Source organism: Ambystoma mexicanum, chromosome 9, assembly GCF_040938575.1.
Source record: "Ambystoma mexicanum isolate Mex_15411 chromosome 9, UKY_AmexF1_1, whole genome shotgun sequence".
Classification (NCBI taxonomy): domain Eukaryota; kingdom Metazoa; phylum Chordata; class Amphibia; order Caudata; family Ambystomatidae; genus Ambystoma; species Ambystoma mexicanum.
This window is the reverse complement of record NC_090931.1, coordinates 1,316,269,131-1,316,285,268: the sequence shown is the minus strand read 5'-3', so window position 1 is coordinate 1,316,285,268 and position 16,138 is coordinate 1,316,269,131. Positions and strand designations below refer to the sequence as shown.

General features: G+C 42.3%; 1 protein-coding gene across 3 annotated transcripts in view; it reads right to left on the bottom strand.

Annotated features, from left to right (window-relative positions):
- Positions 1–406: 406 nt before the first annotated feature.
- Positions 407–16,138, bottom strand: part of HSPBAP1 (HSPB1 associated protein 1) — a 1,532,307-nt gene continuing 1,516,575 nt past the window's right edge. For all 3 annotated transcript variants that reach the window (XM_069616689.1, XM_069616691.1, XM_069616690.1), the window contains one exon: positions 407–2,072. In XM_069616689.1, the coding sequence (XP_069472790.1) occupies positions 1,554–2,072 (519 nt within the window). In that variant the 3' untranslated portion in view covers positions 407–1,553. The remainder of the gene's footprint in view (positions 2,073–16,138) is intronic.

Genomic DNA, 16,138 nt, shown 5'->3' with positions numbered 1-16,138 from the left:
AAACCCAGAGAAACCTTTTGAGACACATTTCCTTTCGTCAAAGCCAAGGGACTGTTTTGAATACGTCTTGCTATCTTGCTCTTATGAGAGGTATTTAAATCACCATAGCAAGTAGAGGCTGAGTGCAAAAAAGGCATCAAGGGGAAAGGAATCGTGGGCAGGGTAGATGGAGGGTACACGTTGGGACGCTAGACACCTGGTCAATAATAACCAACTTCCTATTTTCCGATGCATTGTCCGCTTGACTGTTCCCTCCCGTTTTCTTGTCCAAACCCTACTTGAGAGTTATTCTAAGAAATTATTTTGACAAACGTAAACCTGTCAAGGCCATGGTTACTCGCTCTTTGCTTCATGACATTAGGTGTTTTTGAATGTCAGCAATGAAGCAGCCAACAAAGTTTAGAAATACTATCAGTCTTTTAATTGGGTAGGGTTTTAAACTCAAGTTGGCGTGAATTTAAAATGTCACAAAGCAAACATCTTCTCAAATCACAAGATAACTGCGTTGAATTGCAGCATCATACGTTTGTTAAACTATACCTTGAAAAAGCTCCCCCAAGTCTACAATCATCACAAAAAGTTCTATTGTGGCTCAATGGTTTTAAGGCATGGGACCATAGGACCATGGTACCATAGGAAGTCAAACAATGATTAAGAAAAAGTAATTCAAGCCCCCAACTGAAGTGGTTTTACTTTTGTGCAGAAAATAGCTCACACTCAAATTTTAAGCAGAAAGTGTAAAAATAAAATCACATCAACTGTTGTTTAGGTTAGTCACACAGCTGAGTAGTTACATATGTGTGCCTGCACCAAAACTAAATCAACAAAATAAGTTCCACCACCCTTGAACTTAAGCTGGTGGAGATCCCGTATATATCCATGTTTGTGGCTTTCGTCAGTGATGTACAAAGTCATTACCAAGCACGCAAGGGGGTGCAGTCAACAACACAGGTGCATGTTTAAAAGAATTGCTGTATCATTAAGAACGTGTGGAGTTACCATATTGGGGCTGCAAACATGAATAATTCTGCATATTATGAAAGTGTATTTAAAAATAAAGTTTATACCACATCAAGACTTTTTCCTAGTCCATATTCAATGTTTTTTGCTGCTGCCATGCCATGAAAGCAAATCCTTGCAATAGACAGCCACTTTACTAAGCTTTTCTTTACTGAAAATAAAATTAGAAAATAAAGCCACAGGGTTAATGAAAGAAACCTACTAACCTTATTATCAAAAAATGTAATGTCTTTCAAATCCCTTACAAACATGTTTTAAAAATCAAAAATGTCATATTTCACGTCTTTTATAGTTCATAAGCATTTTATCAAGGATCTGTCAAAAGGTTTCTTGAGCAGCTGCAAATGTGCTGGATGATAAAATAAGGACTGCTGTACTTCATGTTTTTGCCATGAATCAGAAATGTCCTGATTTTCTTGAAGATATCACTTCTGGTTTATTGAGAAAATAAATCAAAAAATGTCAGCTCAAAGTCAATAATAACAACAATAAAGAAACATTCTAAAAGTTTGTTTTCATTGTATGTAGCAAAATTAGCAGCCTTGCCTCTCCAACAGGAGACGCGCCATTAAGGAGACTACTTGAGGATCCACCAAGCAATCGAGCACTTCATTCGTGGTTATGGGCCTGGGTAACAAGCTGCTCTTCCCTTCTGAAATTGGGTGCTCTCCCAGCACCATTTCATATGCATTTGTTTCAATGGACTTGTCTGTCTTCTCCAATGGTGTCACTGCCGTTCTGCAGAGTTCGTTGTTAAAATTGCTTTCAGCAAACCCTTGCGGCAAAACTGACACAAACTTCAAATCAGGAGGTATTTTCGGCAGGTGCTCCATTTTCACAGGTGAGCAGCCTGGTTCTCCTTGCATAGATCTGTGGCCTTCCAAGCAGTCATCTGTATTCAATTTTCGTTTCTTAAAGGAGGACACTCCATTGTCCTGCTTATTTGGACTGTGGGTCTTGTCCTTTACGGCTTCTCTTCCCCGATTTTCTAAGCAGGCAGCCACTGCTTGGTTTAAAAACTGAAGATTAGTTTTGTATGGTGTTACCTCAACCTGAGGAAAAAGAAAATGATAATGTTATCCCTTTTTTGCGTCAATTCTACATATAAACATTTTACAGTAAAAAGACGATAAGTACAAATCATAAAAGAAGTGTCAATTAACTAGAGGACAGGTTATAATACAGCATTTTTTTTTCTAATGCTACTTTTTCCTTACACTTAATTGGTGGCTAATATGAAAAGTACACCTTCTTGCTTTATATCTTTACTCCAGCGAGTTGGGTATATTTAAAGATGAAAAAATTATACACAAACACTGAAAATTTCTTTTGAACTCAGATTTATTGCAAAATAAGAGTTCATTTGAATCTCTTATTTTGCCCTTTCATGTTACTTCTGGAACAGAATTGTTCAATATCCAAATATCATGTTTAACAATTAATTAGCACCCAGGTGCCATCCAGCCAGTAATGCAGATTGGAATCTGCCAGCAATCGCCAGCATTCCATCCCGGCCATCTAAGCAGCTCGTACCGGTCTCACATGTTCTCCCTTGGCCATTGCCGCTATCATACCTCCTTCTCCCAATCCCATCCCCCCCTTGACTCCTACGCCCACTGCCCCAAAAACTGTCGATAACACCTGTGTTTCATCCTGTCCATCTGAGCTTCCCCCGCAGGTTTGTTTGTTTCTTCGGAAGTGCTCCCCAGCCCGCTTTTCACTCAATCACCTCCTCATAATACTATACCCACAGCCCGCCCCCACCAACTTGTGTGCCTCACGCTCCAGTAGTCCTGCTTACTGTTCGGCTGCTTGCATTTTTTTCAGGGAAATAGTAAATTAACGCTGTTCCTTTATTATTTACTTCAATGGCCATTGTCTTTTATAATTTCTTTTAATGGGATATCGATGTGTGCAAATAGGGTGAAGCGATTTTCCATAAAGAACTATTACCACCCCAAACAACGATAATCCCAGAGTTCGTGGGCAGGCAGTTACCATCAGAGTCTGCCCCAAGCCCTGGGATTATCACTATAATCAATTTGCATACAAGTAGCCTTAAGTAAAACTCTGGTTGATCTATAGTATGACTCTAGTGCAGCAACATGGCTGTAAAAACACGCACTAGCATCTGTGATGGATCCAGGCAATTGGATTGCAAACTGGTGCTTTGGGAGTATGGAGGAGAGCCCGCTATGCAACAGACTCCATATGGCACACGGCAAGCAGAATCTCACTGGGGGTGACCCGCTCTCCCCGTAGGGGACAAGGCCCTGTAAGGAGAGAGAAATGAGAGCTGGACACAAGTTTGTCATGTTTTTGTCAAAGAAATGTATTAAATGAAAAAGGGTTGGGAAAATGCCTCTCTGATCCTATGCTAAAGGATCTGTCTGTGTCAGGATGAGAATAACTAAAAAGCCGTCTTTGTGTCCAAAACATCCTATCCTGACGTTCACACTACAAATAAAACAATACAAGTGGAAATATCTTCAACTTGAAACTGGCAAGAAGTGTTCACAACGGAAGTAAGAATAATTCCAACAAGAGTGTTCTCCAAGGTAGAAGCCCTTGGTTCCAGAGGGTGGATCCCTTCCCCTGGATTCTGGACGATTCGTCCCTTCTCCCCAGAGGGAAGCCATCCTCTTTGAGGATAGGGAGGTGAGCCTGCTAAGCAAGACCCTCCCTAGGGGTCTGGCGAAGTGGGACCTCACTGGAAGTGACTCCCTTTCTAGGGGACAAGTTCCGCGATGGAACTGGCAGTCCAAACACCCTTGTCCCCCTATATGGATGTTGGAAAGACCAAGGGGTTCTTCCTGAAAGACTATATTCAAAGATTCTTCTTTGTTTCTATTTGCCTCAGGTAATGCTGAACACTGTCTGAATGTTATAAATAACACCAGGGTACCCTGGCAACATAAAGGAAAGTAGGGGCAAGAAATCTAAACAAAAACACAGAATTTCCTTAATGAGAAATACAATACACATATCACATGTATATCTAAGGATTTAAACAAGTAATTAGATTATATTTGGAATCAATATGGGAATATTCCAAAAACAGCACACCGAACCAAGGATGAACAGTTTATGTATAACATCAAAACAAATCACAAAACCATTCTATTGAACATTTGTCAATTAGAACAATTTATGTATTTATATTTGTAAAGTGCCTGGCAGCCCGGAGGCATCACAGCGCTGTTTCAAGAATGTGATTTAGTTACAGGGGTAAAGGTTGGTGCATAAAATATACATTGTTTACAGGCAGTGTCCCAATGGTCATAATTTATACATTTTTACAGGCAGTGGTCATAAACTTGCAGGTTGGCATGACAAGCGGACGGCTTATACGAACAGCAGGGTTTTTAATGTTTTTCTGAAGACCATGGGGGATTCAATGCCTCTGATGGTGGGAGGTAGCAGGTTCCAATTAGTCGCTGCTAGAACTGGGAAGCTGGAGCCGCCTGCTCTAATCCGAAGGCTTTTGGGAATGGAAAGACGTTTGGTTTGATTAAATGTAGCATGTCTGCTTGACGGGGGCGCAGAGAATCTTTGCACGAGGTAGCGAGGTGCTGTGTCGTGGTGACACTTGTGGGTCAATGCAGGAGATTTAAAGAGGATGCGTTCTTTAACGGGCAGCCAGTGGACGGATTTTCTGGCGGCCGAGATGTGGTCTCTTTTGGAGATCCCTGTGGCTGCTCCGAGGGCATTGTTCTGCACAGTTTGAAATTTCCTGATGTTCTTTGCTGATGTGCCTAATAGGAGTGCGTTGCAGTAGTCTGGGCGAGATCCTATGATTGCTCTAGCAATGGTAAGGGAGTTTTTGTTGCGTTAGGAAGGACCTGGCAGCAGTGATAAGTTTTGAGTGGTAGGCTGCCGCTGATGAAATAGCATTTACCTGTCTTGTCATGGTGAGGTTAGAATCCAGGTAAACTCCCAGTGTTTTGACTAACTGGGATACCGGAATACGAGAGCTGTCTATGAGGAAGGAGTCATATTGGGGACCCATTTTTTTGATTGTGGATGGAGAGCCGATGATAAGAAGTTCGGTCTTTTCGCTGTTGAGGCAGAGCCAGTTTTTGGCCATCCAGGTCTGGATAGTGGTGTAAATGGAATTGAGGGTTTTTTGGTCGGTCTCATAGTCACCTGACAAGGGAATGAGGACCTGCGTATCGTCGGCATAGTTGGTGTATGAAATACCCATCATATCGAGGTATTTGAATAGGGATCTCGTGAAGAGGTTGTACAAGGTGGGTGATATGCAGGACCCTTGAGGAACCTCACACTTGATTAGGTGTAGGTGTGCGCAAGCTTGGTCTGAAAAGACTCATTGCTCTCCCACTGAGAAAGGATGCGATCCACGCGGTGGCATTTTGAGAGAAATTGCCGGCCTTTGAGAGGTGGTGGCAAAGGGTCTCATAGTCCACCAGATCGAATGCCGCTGAGAGGTCGAGGAGTAGGAGGAGGGCCGGTTTGCCCACATCTCTGAGGTCATCAATTTGGTTTTTGAGGTCCAATAATGTGGTTTCTGTGCCATGGTTAGGTCGAAAGCCCAACTGTCGGAGGCCAAGCAGATGATGCGTTTCTGGGTATTTCTGGACTTGGGTGTAAGCTGCTTTGTCCAAAATTTTCAGTAGGAAGGGGACCGTCGTGATGGGCCTGCAGTTCGTAGGTGATTTAGGGTCAAGTGTGGGTTTCTTTAGCAGTGGGCGCGCACCCAGGCTTCTTTGAGGCAGGAGGGCACTTGGTTAGATTGGAAAGAGGCGTTGATGAAGGCAGTGAAGAATGGTGCTAGCGTTGTGGCGCTGTCCTGGATGAGTTGGGCAGGGCATGAGTCCCCCTTACAGTTGGAGCGTTTTATTGAGTTTAGTAGGGTAAGGACTTCCCCTTCTGTCATCTCTTGGAATGAGAAGGCTGGAATTTCAGTATGGGAGTTCTGGTGAAGATTGGAGAGTTGAAGCGTTAGGGCTTTTTGGTGGCTGATGATTTTGTCTTGGAGGATGTTCAGTTTGTTGAGCATGGCTTCTTGAATGCTGTTGCACCATTATTTGTCTTTGTTTATGGGGTTGGTAGGGGGTTTAGGGGTCTCTAGTTCTCTAAAGATTGCGAAGATTTCTTTGGACCCAGATTTTGCGTTAGCTATCCTGGAGTTGAAGGAACTCTCTTTGGCTGTGATAATGGCAGATTTATATTGTTTAGCGATGTTTTTAAAAGTGAGTTTGGTGACGTCATTAGGTTTCGTTTGCCACGCAGTGAGAGCTGAACTTTTTTGTGTACATAGTTTCAGGAGATCCGCCACCAGAACTGCCTGCAAATGGTTGTCCATCCAACAGAAAATTGATTTGAAAACCATATGCCTTACTTACAAAGCCCTCAATCATCTTGCCCCACCCTACCTCTCGAACAAATTTACACTAAGACAGAACACTAGAACCACCAGATCGTCCAACTCATTACAACTAACAGTTCCCAAATACTCCCTCAAAAGAGCCGGAGGATCCAGCTTCCCAACCTTGGCATCACAACTCTGGAATTCCATCCCACTGGATATTAAATCCACACCTACTTTCCAACCTTTCAGAACCAAGGTCATTTCCTGGTTAACCAACAAATAACTGTCCTACCACATATGTATGCACTCCGAATGTCCAATTTTATGTATATTGTTTGAATACTATTATCTATGCCCTATCAATACTGTACTATTGTCTTTTACCTGTAACCTGATGTTCAAAGCGTATATATACCCCCGGGTCAAGAGCGCTATATAAATAAATAAACAAACAAACAAACAAACAAACCATGAGTTGGTTTGCCTGATGGGTTTGGCTTTTCTTTGCTTGAGGGGAGCAATGGTGTCAATGGCTTTAGCAATGATGAGGTTGTAGGTGGTTGCAAGGGTGTCTGGATTATTAGTAAATAAAATCAATATTATATTTGTCAGTTTGTCTTTCATTTTTTAATCAAAGCCACATTATAAAGAAATAAATTACACAATTTACATAAGACAAATACATCTATCAATATGTATACAACGAATAAAAGCATATAAATATGAAATTTTTTATTAGAAGTGATACACTTGTGTGCGCACTCTTTACTAAAGAAAAACAATTTCCAACTTACTCCCCTGGACCTAATCCACATTCATTGATATAAATGTCACTATAGGCCGGCACGAGAAGAAGGTAAGTACACCCCAAAATGTGGAGAAGCCACATCCAGAGGTCAACTAGTGCCCCTAAAGGTGCTGAAGCTGCATGAGATGACAAATAGCCACCAGACCTCTGGGGTCTAAAACACCAATTCAGTGACAATGCATCTAGTTTAGAATAAAATAAAAAGGTCTCCCTGGGACAAAAAACCTGCATTCTCCCATGAACTGTCCAACAAAGATGAATTTGGACCGGATTAAATGAAGAGTAATGTTCTCCAGGATACTGATAGTGTAAATGAATCATACAACCAGGTATATTAAAAAAAAATAAGATCAAACACCAACAGTAGACACTCACGTGCAACTAACAATCCAATGTAAATAAGTGCACTCAACACCATCATTAAAAAACACTGTCACATTCCAATTTAGGACATGCATCTCTCATCCCCATAATGACTTTGAATGCATTAAATACCAATCATAAAAGAAAAATTAAGAAAATGTAACCAACAATGGTAAGTACCACTATATGGCTACCTACGTTATCAAAGATGGTTCATTCGAACAAGGGGGACCTCTCTGAGTCTCTCAGAAGTATATTTCCAATCTACGGGTCACCAAACGATCCGGTCCTCAAATCACTAAGAACAACACATGCCTGTAAACTGCCCAACACGCTAAACACAGTCAATGAAATGCTGTGAAAAGGAAACGTACTTATACATAATGATAATGCCAAATTACATCCATTTGTTGCCTACATTAGAAGAATGCTTCATTTGAACAAAGAGGGCCTTGCTATGTCTCTCGGAGATGTGTTTCCAATTCACCAGTCACAGAACGATTTGTTCATTAAACCTCTAAAAGTAATACATGCCCGTTAACCACCCAACACGAAAAACACAGTGTAAATGGAATATTGTCCAAAGTCAAAGTATGTACATATGGTGGAAATACTGCATTACAACCACCTGTTGCCTAAAAACTGTGGTACAGCACCACTCTCCCTATCAATTTTAAATAACAGGCACAGGAACATAACCTACGTCATATGTCTGGCTGCGCAAAACATGCAAGTGAGCAAAGGCCAATAGTAAAGCATCACAGTCCAAAACAGAGTATACAGCTAGGCCAGAGCAAAGGCGGCAGCCATTACTGCCTGGTCAATGCACCCTCAAACAATGCAAAAGGCATCACATTCAAATCTCCAGAAATGCGAACTCAAATAACAGCATGAAAGCAACTTACAAAAATAATCTGCCTGGGCAAATCATACTGTTGTTAATAAAACAAGTGTCGAACATTGGGAACAACACATCTTAAGTCCGCACGCAGACAGCCTTGTGATTTCTGCATAGAAAAAGGAGGAATGGAGACAGCAGAAAACCATTGCTGTATGACACTTCCAGAAGGATAAATGTACATGGGCTAATCACACGACTAAAAACATGTTGTGCTTATAAAATACCACATCCCGCATAACACACAGCCTCATTCTTGCCACATAAATATGAGGAGACATAGCTAGTCAGCATCCATTAACAATGTTTCATTCCAATATTTCATTAAGACCAACCACATGCGTCTGGAGGGGATATATCCAAAACAGTTCACACCTAGACAAAAGTTGTTCAAGCGAACCGGCCCGGTCCTCAAAAGCTGCCTTCTCAATCACAAACCACCTCAATTAATTTTCATTATGATCATTATAATGTGTCACCAAGGGGAATGAAACAATCCTGGTCCTATGGTGAGACCAGTGTTCATTGATTCTGATGTGGGATGGTCTCATAGTTTGCCAACATAATGCAACTGACGAGGACAAGTTAATGTTTGAATAACATTTTTAGATTTATAGTTGGTATGTGTGTCTAGTTTCCACACTTTGTACGGACAAATTCATACATTTTGCTAGTAAACAGACATACAGTACATCCACCACATGGATGAAGACAACTAACCAGGGGTAATCCAAGGTATGTTATCTTATCTTCACTAGGATTATATCCCCTTCTAAGTGCTCAAACGAAGGACTGTCACAAATTGACACCTCTTTTAAAATGCAAATAAGGACTTTTGTTGTACAGGGTCAGATAGTTGTAAAATATGCCAATTTGTGTTACTCACATAAGGAATTTGGTCACTTATAGGGCTAAAGGTGTTGACACACCATTACAGGTTTCGACCTCTTGACCAATAAATGTTCACGGTCATAAAACCTTGCTCTTTTCATCAAGCGTTTCAGACGTTTTTTTGCGACCACCCCTCAAGAATTGGCTGAAAGAGATATTTTTGCAAAGTCTCATTGGATGCGGACTTAGACTACGTAAAATAGTGTTTCTATCAGTTGATTTACAAAACAAAGCAACCTCGATTTTCTCGTCCCTTTCTCTAACCAACATGTCTAAGAAAGCAATTTCTTTCTGACTGTATGAAGCTGTGAACTTTAAATGTTCCTTTAAAGAGTTCATCCATGTGAGAAACAATTGAAGGGTAGATATATTCCTTTTCCAAATGATCAAAATATCGTTGATATATCTACATTAAATGGCATCATGGGGAAAAAATGTGTTGTTATAAGACCATACATTTCTACAAATAGGTTGCCTTGCTGGGCACCAAGACCGCACCCTTAGAGGTGCCACTGATATGTTTAAAGGAAGAACCTGTGAAAATAAAAGAATTTTCCTCAAGTGCTAAGGAAGCTAAATCAAGTGGCACAGCGAGTAGAGCGCTCGCTTTGACATCCGTGCAGAGCTTGCAGAGCTTGCTAACGCAAGTTCGAATCCCTGTGGGGCCAAACTCAGCCTTTCATCCTTCCGAGGTCGATAAATGAGCACCACACACCGTGGGTAATAATAAGCAGCGCTCAGATACCTGAGGGTTCGTAGCGCTATATAAATGCCAAATTATTATTATTATTATTATTATATCAAAAATTCAGTAGTGACCCAATGTGGAGTAGGTCTTGTGCTTAAACAAGCAATGATCACATAAATGGCAGCCTTTTGTGATATATTAGTACATAAGGACTCAATGTCCAATGTTACAAACCACTCATTGGTACAAGCAAAAGGCTGATCCTCCACCAAATTTATAACATCACAAGAGTCTAGTAAATATGAACGACCTAGAATCGAAAGAAGTTGAATTATATAATACATGAATTTAGTTACAGGCCCAAAAACAGACCCAATCGATTTACCAGGGGGATTATTAACCACTTTATGCAAAATATAAGAAGCAAGGACCCTTGGATTTTTAGGGTTCAAAAAAGAAAACTCAGATTCCATTAACACCAATTGAATGCCATTGGCAAGGAAGACAGACACAATTCTTGTTGTTACAATGACGTGTATAAAGAGAGTACAAATTCTGAATGCAGGAGGAGAGACTCCCACAGAAGGAGAACCACCACTACGGACAGGCAAGCCTCTGTAGCAACTCCGTCCTGGAGGGGCAGAGCCACGTCGAGCCGCAGAACCAGCGGTAGCGTGTGTGGAGAGAGACCCACTGACTGGAGGCTGTGCAGCAGGTGCCTTCACCGAGCAAAGAGACTCTGGTCAGGGAACGATGCTTGACGGGAAGAAGACCTGTCTTCTCTGGTCGCGTGACCACTGACTAACACTGATGGGTCTGTGACCCTGCAATGAATGCTGAGACCAATGAGGAGCTGGGATTGCCAGGCTCCACCTGTTAAGCTGGAAGCAGTGCCGGAACACAGCTGCTGTCTATTTGGATGCCAGGAAGTCCTGGAATGGTTGGTTTCATGAGTTCCAGGAAGAAAATGGGAAAACATCACAAGCATTACATGTCACGGCTGGAATAACCACCATGATTATGAGAATTTAAACAAGTTTATTGGGCACATCACCCCACGAAAACAGATGAAAAATGTTACACAAATTGCATGTCGCATCTGGAAGAGCTGCCCAGAGTATGAGAATTTAAGCGAGTTTACCAGGCACATGACCCCACGAAAACAAAGCTGAAAAGTTACGAACCTTGGATGTCACAGCTGGAAGAGCCATCAAGAGTATGAGAGTTTAAGAGTTTATCAGGCCCAGAGTCCCATGGAAACAGAGTGAAAGAGACTGAACATTGTATGCAAAGGTTGGAATAGCCGATCAGGCTAGTGAATATTGTAATTGTAAAATAAAGACATTCACGAAAGAAACACAGGAGTGTAGGGAATCCCAATACCAAAATGGGGGAGACAGAGTTGTCTTGCAAAGTGATCCTGAAGGGACATGGATATTTGAAATATAATTTAAGAAAGGTACCAAGAAAGGGGTGGGGGAGACAGAGTTGTCTTGCCAAGTAACCCTGAAGGGGTGCCTACATTTGAAAATAAAGTCTGAGAAAAATATCAGAACAAACAGATTTATTTATCAAGGTGCAATGTGAAACCCATTACAGAAGATGATTATAATTTCTGCTAAGAGATTATCTGAAGATTGTGAGGATTCTGAAGATTCTAAGAAATATACTGTTGCACACTAAAGAATTTTGAGACTGTGAGCAAATCAGAAGCCCAAACCGAGGCTGCTGTCCCAGCCTCCCTTTTTCCTTTAGTTAGATATTTTCGAAAGTGGTGAGGCCAGTTAGTAGTTGGGTTTCAGACAAAAGAATTTGACCTTGGACTTGACATACACCCTTTGTCTTTGTTTTGCTAGGTAGTTAGTCGTTTTTCTTTTAATTTAAATAAAACCCATTGAACATGTCAATAGCTTATCCGACTCCTCCTGGTTTGCCACAGTGGTATAAAAACAAAATGGGCCTCATTACGAGTCCGGCGGTAACCGAGGCGGTAAAACCGCCTGGTTACCGCCGGACTCGTATTACCATTCCGCCTCCGTGACTCCCGGAAATACCAGGGCATTACAACCCTGGTGTCCCGGGAATTCCGGAGGAGGAATGGTGTTAATCCCCATTCCCATTGAGTCCTATAGGACTCAATGGGAACGGGGATCATGGAAACACCGGCACCATCTCGTGATGGTGCTGGTGTTTCCACGTTCGCCTGCAGGCGGGCAGTGTTAAACCTGCCAGGTCAGACCTGGCGGGTTTGACGCCTCCGCCTGCAGGAGTTGTGATCGCCCGGCATGGAAACAACAGTGGCAGCGGTTTTACCACCACCGTTGTTTCCATACCGGGCGATTTGTAATGAGGCCCAATGTGTTTAAGGGCATTTTTATTATGCAAATTAGGGCTTATCCTAGTGTTCACAGTGACAAGCCTGTTACTATCAGGTGGAAATATTATTTATTATGAAAGTATAAGTAAATTATTAGCCAGAATCTGTAAGTCTCGAACCATTTGTCCTATTATGATAAAAAATGTGTCATTTGATTTGTGCCATAGAGAGAAACCTGATGACCTGATTAGTAAATGGGCATATGTGTGGAATTTACTATTTCAGAATGTTACAATGGTTAATGTAAGAAATCTCTGATCACATCACATCAAAACAAATGGAGGGAAACTGGGTTTAGAAGTCACTGCCATCAGATTGAGCCCCTTCATTGATAAACACAACTATTATGAAGGGGTAGATCTAAGGTGATGTCGCTTTTGAAACACTGACCAATCACATACATTGACCGATTCGATTAGAGAAATTATACACACCTCAAAAGGGAGGGGATGTTGTTCTCTAAAATGTCTAACACATACTAACCAGGGGACAGACTCACTCACTAACTGATGGAGAGCTAGAAGGATAATTGATAATGACAGGAAGTAGAAGGAATAGATTGCTCTCCTTTTGGACACATTTTGGATCATTACCAGAGCCCTGCAAGTGAGGCATAGTGGGAGTTAAAGTCGTAGACCTTCTTCAGAGGAAGGGACAGCAGACACGCTGTGGAAGAAAGCTGATCCCATCATCTTGCTGACTGATGCCCACCTATTCCTAGAGGGGGAGAAATTAACCAGACCACTTCATAGGATGGTGCCCACCTGTCTGTTAGACAGCCAAAAGAAATTCATATGCGAGTATAATATACAGGAGAAATAATCTTATAGGGAGTGATACTATTCAGGCAATTAGATTACATCATGGTTCCTGTTATTTGCCAGTACTGGGGTTGGGGGTAATATATAAATTGATTGTACATCCCGAGAAGTTAGGGAACCTTTCAGAAGTGTATGTGCTAATGGGAAAATATATGTTTAATAGACTAGATTCCATGGTGTGTGTACAATGAGATTCCCTGACTCTTTGTATGTGTAATGGTGTCTAGCATGGAAGAATCATTAGGGGAGGCAAATGTACATCTCACTGTGTACATACCTACAAAAAGAATATAACTGAAGTAATACCTGGGTATACTATCAGGCAGAATATTGTTGTTAATGCTAAGTTATTCCGGACAAAAGGGAGGTCTTAGTTACTTCCTGTAACTGTATTTCTCCAGCATTGGTATCTTTCATAGAATCACATGCTTGTATATTACCCGTCGTCAGACTGGAAATCCTCAGTAATTAAAAACATTTTCCATACGAAAAATAGAGATTTTCATTGGCAATGATGCCTTAAAGGCACTCACATGTGTAGTCCCTCCACTTCATTGTGGTGGCTTGTGACCCAAAATAATGAGGTGGCTGGGCTTAAATACCACCCCAGGCAGCCATCTTTAGATTTTGAGTCCTAATAGTGACTGTTATAATGATGACTGCCTGCCCTTGCAGCAGCCCCACCGGGGAGGTGGGTGGGTGCATGTGAATCTATAAAAGATACCAATGCTGGAGAAATCAAGCTACAGGTAAGCAACTAGGACTTCTCCAGCATTGGATCTTTCATAGATTGGAGCTTGAATAGAATACCAAGCAGTGGACGCATGCCACCTACTTCCCTGAAGCACACATAGGTCAACAACATTACCCACAGAGAGTACCCTGAACACATTATGCATGTATGAGACATGAAGGAGGGAAGGGAAAGATCAATGGCTGCTCCTACCTCATGCAAACGGGTATCGCAGGACTGCTTGTCCAACAGCTGACTCCCTTCCAGACAATAATGCTTGGCAAACGTATGGAGTGTGATCCAGGTAGCCGCCCTGCATATGTCTTTCATGGCCACTCCCACTTGGAAAGCAGCTGTTGCTGCTCTCCCTCTGGTTGAATGGGTAATAGCTGGATTGGTAAGCAGGGTGCCCTTGATTTTGTGGCAATGGGTAATGCAATTCACCAACCTTCGGCCCTGTTTGGAGATGTGCTGGCTCTTACGAGGCCCTGCAAACGAAATGAACAGTTTTGGAGATCCTGTAAATGTGCCAGTGCGCTGCAAGTAGAATTTGAGTACTTGCAAGAGGCCTAGCGAGTAAAGGGTGCGTTCCGCACTGGAGGAATGATTGCCGAAAAGGTTGGCAGTACGATGCGTTTCCGACAGAGTCATATCCGACACCACCTTGGAGAGGAACTTTGGGTGCTGCTTGAGTACTACCTCTAGGAAGGCTGCAAACGGTGGATCGGTGGACAAAGCTTGCAGTTCGCCGATTCATCCTGCCAACGTAATTGCCACTAGGAAGGCGAATTTTCCATGACAGGAAGTTTTGATCACATTTGTGAATGGGCTTGTATGGAGGAGACATTAATGCTGTTAAAGCTGTGTTGAGACTCCAGTCTGGAGTAGATGCTGGCACCAGGGGAAGGTCCTCAGCAAACCCTTCACACAGGTTTTTACAGCAGGCTCCAAAACAAAAGATGTAGCTCCAGGATCTCCGAAGTAAGACATGATGGCCGACAGATGAACCTTGATAGAAGCTTGCAACAGGACAGCTTTTGCCAAATGGAGCAGGTAAGGTAGTATTTCGCCTACAGTGACGACAGCGGATCAAGCTGTTCAGTCCCACACCAGGTTGTAAACCGTATTCAATTCTTTGGATACATCTTGCATGTGGAAGTTTGCCTGGAGGCACGAATGACATCCCAACATTCGTCTGGCAAGGTTAGGTTGGTGTGTTTTCATTGCTCAGCAACCAAGCCCTTAGAAAGACAGCTTGACACTGGGTCGTGGTGAAGGATTTTCTCATTCTGTTGCATCAGCAGTGCTTGGTGCACTTTGAGACGGATTGATGTGGAACGCATCATCTGTAGGAGAGTAGGATACCAGACTTGCCAGGCAGAGGTCGGCATTATTAAAATCAGGGTTGTTCTTTCACCTGTCTCAGCACCCTGGCTAGCAAAGGTATCAGCGGGAAGACGCAAAGGAACTCGCCTGTCCATGCCTCTACTGGGTGCCTGGATGTGAAGAGAGGGCATTGGTTGTTGTGCCTGGTTGCAAAGAGATATATGATGGGGAGACCCAATTTTATTATTTTATTTTTTTTAATTTGTTACATGCCCACACCCTGGGGTATCACGGCGTGGTTACAGACAGTTTAGGCATAGGTAATACATTGTGTATGGAAAAATACATATATTATTTGCAGGCAAAGGATCATACATTGTGTTCACGGGCAATAATATGTTATTTACAATTAAAAGGTCATACATTGTATTCATGGTCAAGAATTACATAATCAGCAGGTGGACATTATGCTAGTATTGGTTGAATAACCACGTTTTCAGCAGTTTTTTTTAAGCCTGTGAAGGATGTCTTTTTTTGATGTTGTTGATCATTTGTTGATCAATAATTTGAAGATTAATTTGACCTCGGCCCAATCGAGCTCCCATTTGTGGGACTTGGAGAATTCCCTGCTCAGTTGGTCTGCCAGAATGTTGCTCTTTCATAGAAGGTGTTATGCTCTGACCTGAATCAAGGGCCCATTTCCAGAGTTTCGGCACCTATGCAGACAGCAGTGCCGACCTTGTGCCCCCTTCCCTTGTTGGTATAATGCATTGAGGTTGTGTTCTCCCTCTGCATGGTTGACCAACAGTTCCATGAGGACGTTTGAAAAGACTTCAGCGCCCATCGAATGGCTCCGAGTTCGAGTACAATAATGTGCAGGT